The sequence below is a fragment of the Xiphias gladius genome, chromosome 16 (assembly GCF_016859285.1).
Source record: "Xiphias gladius isolate SHS-SW01 ecotype Sanya breed wild chromosome 16, ASM1685928v1, whole genome shotgun sequence".
NCBI lineage: Eukaryota > Metazoa > Chordata > Actinopteri > Istiophoriformes > Xiphiidae > Xiphias > Xiphias gladius.
The window spans coordinates 25,563,723-25,570,000 of record NC_053415.1 but is presented as its reverse complement, the minus strand read 5'-3'; the positions used below and the strand labels follow the sequence as shown (position 1 = coordinate 25,570,000).

At 46.7% G+C, this 6,278-nt stretch overlaps 1 protein-coding gene across 1 annotated transcript in view; it reads left to right on the top strand.

The window, feature by feature from the left end:
- Positions 1–6,278, top strand: part of rftn2 (raftlin family member 2) — a 31,746-nt gene that overhangs the window by 15,882 nt on the left and 9,586 nt on the right. Inside the window, exons 2-5 of the mRNA XM_040148903.1 lie at positions 1,089–1,269; positions 2,132–2,240; positions 3,935–4,109; positions 5,303–5,521. Coding sequence (XP_040004837.1) covers positions 1,089–1,269; positions 2,132–2,240; positions 3,935–4,109; positions 5,303–5,521 — 684 coding nt within the window. The remainder of the gene's footprint in view (positions 1–1,088; positions 1,270–2,131; positions 2,241–3,934; positions 4,110–5,302; positions 5,522–6,278) is intronic.

The window sequence follows — 6,278 nt, the reverse complement described above, 5'->3', positions numbered from 1 at the left end:
ACAGTCGGATTCACGATGGCACTGAACTCAGAAGCTTAGCAATGCTTAAATATGAATTCTTTATGCCAGAATATTTAAAGATCCCATCCAAACATGTTTCAAGACATATAAAATACTCTGCTTTAAATTATAATTTGTGTCTGATATATTTTCTCTCGGAAAAAACAGTTAAATTATTGCTATAACAGTTCTTAAATTTACATCTGCTCCTTTTCCCTCATTGAAAAATCCAGAATCTGCAAACAGGCAAATATTTTTCATTTCAAAAGTTTAACTACTGGAGGCAAGACGAGACGTCTCCTACTTCACTGAGAAGTTTCAATTTTCACACTTGTGTGAATTGCATATTGGACGGTGACTGGCTTCAAACTGGACGTGATTTCACGGAGTCTGCCACGTCCCCCTACAGTAAAGAGAGAGGGAAAGCGGCGACATCCAAGTGAGGTCACAATAAAAAAACAAATTTTAAAAAATCCCATCTTTTGAGCGAATGGGAGCGAGGGAAGGTCAAGCAGACTTGTGAAGTGAAAAAGCTCAAACCTAGCAGAAATACTTTTGGGGGACCACTAAATACAAATTTCTATGTTCGGAGAAACGCTGCTTTCCAAGCTTCGAGCACAGTCCGGGGGGCTTCCGTGCAGCAGCACCAATAAAAGCCGACTTCGTGCTGCCTTCAAGTGTAAACGCGTATTTTCTACGTTAGTGTAGCTGATCACACAGTGCAGGCGTTGTCATCGACGTATCCTAATGTTTAGGCTGCCGGATCGCTGCACAAGTACAAAACCCTGATTACTGAGTCCGAGTCCAGGGACTTGCCTTGTTAACAGGTAGCTTCACATATGAAGTACAACTATGTAAACTGGCACCAGTTATAGGAGAAATTTGACTTCCGTTGAATGAACTGCTCCATTTCAATCCAAGTAAATATTCCTTCATTATTCATTTATGATTGTAAACACGATTTGTTTTATACATATATTGAATTATGTGCTCGTCCTGAATGAATGACCCTGAATGGATTTTATTGACTTTCCATTCTACACCCCTGTCCTCCACCTTTCCCACCAATCCTCCCTCCGTCCTCGCAGGTAGCCGTCCAACGGTCCAGTACGTGGCCTCCCTGTCCGAGCTGCCTCAGGCCCTGCAGCCCTACTACACACAAGGCTACGTCCTGGTGGCCCTGCACCCCATCATCCTGTCTGTGGGCCGGACACGCTCGCTGCCTTTCAGCCTGCTGTACCGCGCCATCCTGGCCCGTCCCAGACCCAGGTACACGAATCCTAACTTTAAAACTTACCCCTTACTGTGAGGGGGAACTCTTCTTTTCAGACGATAATTAACCGTGGGACCCCTTTAACATTGTGAAGTAGGGTTTTATGATCCAGTCCTTCTGAGAGGTCGATGAAGGTGCGAGTGACTCCCCTCCTTCAGCCACACACGTCCTCCACACGTTCACCGCCATACTTTCGAGTAAATAGATGAATGATAGATGAAGTCAGCTGCATATTTAATGCAGAACTCCAGTAGGAGGTCAGACTGGCGTGCCTGGAGAGGGGGGGGGGTGTCTGTGTTTAGGTTCGACTTGTGTCCACCATGATTTCTATTGGCTAGAAATCCACCCAACAACAGGGGTCCCACGGCAGCCAATGGAGTGCAAGTGTCTCTGATCGTTGCGGTTCGATAGGTTGGGATATTGTAACTGTGATGAAGTTTTTCATTTTATAAGATGACCATGGTGCAGGAGGTGAACTGGTGACGTTAATGGTAGTTTTAAAAAAAAAAAAAAAAGGCCAATGCTCCAAGTGGCCTTGTTCTTTAATTTTGCTTAAATTGTTGTTTACGCTTCGTGTAATTGCTGAGACGGCAGCTGGTATTCATTCCCTGCTGAGCCTATAAATGACTCATGTGTTGGTGTCTGCGGCTCTGTGACAGTAAGCAAGTGAACTATGAACCCTCCAGCTGGACAGCTTCAGTAGGTTTGGTGCCACTAACCCACAAACTCATCCACCTGGAAAGAGAAGCTAAAGAAAAGAGAAGAGAGGCCCACGTCAGACGCTGTCACTGTTGAACTTGTCTCAGCGGCTGTCTAACGGATGTTTTTGTCTGTGTGTGTGTGTGTGTGTGTTTTCAGTAAGCAGGCGGCATCCATGTGTCACAGCGTGCCGGTGCTGAGGGTGGAGGAGTGGCCGTTACCTGGGGACTCACTGACAGGAGACACTGTCAGAGCGCTCATCGACAGGGTCAGTGACACTCACCGCGGCTTAGTAACCGACACGAACTGTGCTGACTCTCAGAAACCTGGACTTGCTACCTGGGCCGTGTCGCTCAGATGTGGCGTAACTAGTACTGTTCCTGGGCTAAAACGGTCCTGTTCGCTCTCGTGCAGCGAGTTTGGTTCTTTGAAAACTGTTTGAGGATTGATGTGTTAATCCTGGGGGAAGTTATCTGGAGGAACGGAGCACTGGGGGGGGGGGCAGGTTCATGGACACGAGTCCTCCTACATTGTTACAGGTGTAATTTTGTTCTGCAAAAAAAGCAGCTTTAGATGCACAAACAGTTTTCAACAGAGTGAGTTCTGCAGTAATTTCACCAGCGGGCCATAACGATTTCTCAATAAACCGCGTTTTCTCGTCTAAAATCATAAATACATAAACATTCTTTCAATATAAAGTCAAAGAAAATGAGCCATTCGTATCTGAAGACGAGTCCCTGTCTTTGTCCCGATCCAGCGAACTGGCGATAAGCCGCGCTTTGCTAGGTTTGGGCTTAAGAACCGGTCTCTCCGACGACAGTCCCAGATAAATTTGACAACAGCTTCGAGGAACCAAAAAAATCCAGACCAGCGTCACATCATCGACAGTCGAGTCGAAGAGCGGGGCCCTGAACGACTCCGACAGAAACCGGGATCCTGTGGCGTGTAGACACCTTATCCCGGTTCCTGAGCAGTCTTTGCCAGTGGAGAAATGAGACGGTGAGGAATCAAACGCACAGGTGATCGGAAACCTGGACGCTGGACACGAATCGGGATCCCGATCCTGAACGTGATCGAAACTGGGATGAGTTTCGTAAGTGATGGAAGAAGTACTCAGATCCTTTACTGAAGTAAAAGTACTAATACAACGATGTAACAATACTCAATTACAAGTGCAAGTCCTGCATTAAAACCCAACTTAAGTAAAAGTATTTAAGTATTAGCTCCAAATTGTACCTTAAGTATCAGAAGTAAAAGCAGAAAAATGAGCTTATTATATGTGACATTATTGATACAGCATTTAACCATCGTAGCTGCTCGAACTGGAGCTGGTTTCGTCTACTTAACTACAACTACTATACAGGTAGTTTAGTCCCGTGGTTCCCAACCTGGGGGGTCGGGCCCCTCCCAAGGGACACCAGATGAATCTGAGGGGTCGTCAGGTGATTCATGGGAGAGGAGAGATATGCAAACCTGTTTTTAGTTTTTGGACTTTTCTCTAATCTTTGATTTTTTTTTTTTTTTTCTGTGTGAAATAATGGATCAACAGTTATTGAAATGAGACAATGTGAGGAGTTCGTGGACTTGTGGCCCAAAGAAGTTGCTGCTTTTATGATCAAAAGGCAAAAAGACTGGGAACCACTGGCTTAATATTCTGTCTGTATATTTCATAAACTCCATAAACTCAGCCAGTATTTTGTTGTGTAAGATCTTAATCTGAAAAACCGCTGTCAGATAAATGCCGTGATTTTAACCATCACACAGTTATAAGCTGGTTTCCATGATGTTTTGTCATTGAATAAACCATTTATTTATCCCATCTTTGTGGTGGACTATGGTAAAACGGACAAACCTCCACGTTTACTGCGGCTGGTACGTACCAGCCGGGAACCAAAGAGGGTCGGGCACTTTCCTGGGTCACGGCGCAGCTGACTCCCGGGTTCTCCTTGTTTTTTCCGGCAGGTGAACAGCAGCGCCCGAGGGGGCGTTCGATTCGTCGGCTCGGTCCTCCAGCAGGTGAGCGGGATCACAAACGGCCGGGTGCACAGTCCGAAGAGGGGCTGTCGCTCCCCTCCGCGCACCCCTCCCCGAACCCCGCCTGGAGACAGAGAGCTGGAGGAAAACACCTACAGTCCCGGTGAGATGCTCCCTGCCCTTTACTCCTCATCACACTCCTTTCTTTTCTCTCTCTCTCTCTCTCTCTGTCGGTGTCTCCAGCAGAGCTGGTTCTCTCATGTCGGGGGGGTTTGAGGGATTTGCTGTCACCTCTTTTTAACCTAAATGTCCCATTTTCCATCCTGAGATTAAAACCTTCTGGCACCACTTTCTGATGGGGCACAAATTCCAAAAGCGTTTGTTGATGTATTAATGAATGAATCCTTTACTAATGCTTCATAGACCATCAATAAGAACAACTGTTGGGTTGCCAGGTTGTGGGGAATCCTCCTCCAGCAGGACACTTTGTCTTTAATTGATCAGTGAGACATGTCCAGGGGACGGTTTGACCAGGGACCTTCTGGAAAAGAGCTGCAGGACATCTGGACCACAATCCATCTGTAAACAGCTTGTGAACTTTAACAGCACCAGACTTATTAAGGCATAACCGTTTACTAACTTATACGTACAGTTGGACTTCCTGTTGATACGGATGCAAAACTTTAAACAGCACAAATGTAGAGAGAACAACACGGTGAACGTGAAATGTTGATGGTCAGAGCTGTTTTCATAACATGCTGAAGTAAATAAGCTCCCATTTGTTTGTTTGAATGAGGACTCTCTGGCCCCTGTTTAAATCTCATCTGTTTAAGTCTCGGTAACAACACGACTGTGTCTCTGTTCAGTGATGATGCAGCTATAAATGTTAATAAAGCATCACTAGGGACTCGGGGTCTCTCACTTTCTAATAAGTCATGAGGTCTGCAGTCATAAGCGTTGGTGTGACGTCCATAAAGAGGCTCCGGTTTCTCAGTTTCCAACCAGCCGTTAGCAAAAGTTGGACACCTGTAGTTCTAAATGCTAATAAACTATCAATTCTACGGTGCATCAGGTCGGCAGTTGTTAAAGTTCACAAGCTGTTTACAGATGGATTGTGGTCCAGATGTCCTGCAGCTGTTTTCCAGAAGGTCCCTGGTCAAACAGTCCACTGGAGAGGTCTCACTGATCAATTAAAGAACTATAGAGCTAAAGTTGCTGTTATAACTGATCTATAAAGCTGATCTATAAAGCATTAGCACTTTGACAGGTATTATTGTAACAACGAGTAATAAATGTAGGTCAATGTGTTGTCTCTCTGTCAAACTGTCCTCGTTTTTCCCTCCTCCCTCCCTCCAGACTTGAGGCTGTTGGTCTTCTTCCACTCCTGGGCCCCGGGCTGTGCTCCGCTGGACTCGCTGGCCTGTCAGTACCACCAGGGGGCGCTCTCCATGCGCGTCTCCAGGAAGGGACAGGTGGTCAGCGCGCTGGAGGCGGACTGGCTGGAGCTGACCGCCGCCTACTACCGCAAAGGCTGGTCCCTGGTGGACTCCTTCGTCTACTGGGACACACCTAAAGGTTGGTTTGACGCTGGCGTGACAGCGGACAGTCGCTCCGTTACCCACACTGTGCAGCCGGTAGTGTGGATGTGAGGAAGGTAGCGGACGTCCCGTCCGCTGATGAACTAGTTTACTGTCGGCCCAGTATTAAACAAAACACAGTCAAACTACGACATTAGAGATCGGACTCCACAGTTCTCCTTTAAATCCGTAGGCTGCACCAGCCATGCAGGTCCTTCCCCTCCGCCCCGTGAAGAAAGGGTCAAGGTGGCCTCGGTTTTGTTCCGAAAGCAACTATGGAGGCGAGAATCTTGCTCGTAGGTCGTCAGCGAGTCGGACACCTTGTCACCTGAGCCATTAGCAGTGTTTGTGAGATCCGTTCCCCAAAAGAGCCGTTACCTGCAGACAAGGGTGGATTAGAGAAGGAGCGAGGAAGCGATTGGACGGTGCGTGAACGCCTGGGGGTCCTTGAGGTCGAAGAAACAAACCGACGCGCTGAATGGAAAAACATTTCGAGTGTCCTCTAACTGTCCAGAGGCCAAAACCCGTATCAGAGGCGAGAGGAGCTGATCGGGTTGGACGAGCGGGAACAAGCTCATTTTCGGTCGTTTTGTCTTTATAAATGACTCCAAGGATTAATCGATGATCAAAAACGGGTTCAGATTCATTTTCTGTGGATCAACTCGATCGATTAATCGACTGATCAGTTCAGCTCTAGTTAAAAGGACCATTATCTTGATGATAAATATTTTTGTCTTTGTAACCAAATGAATTGT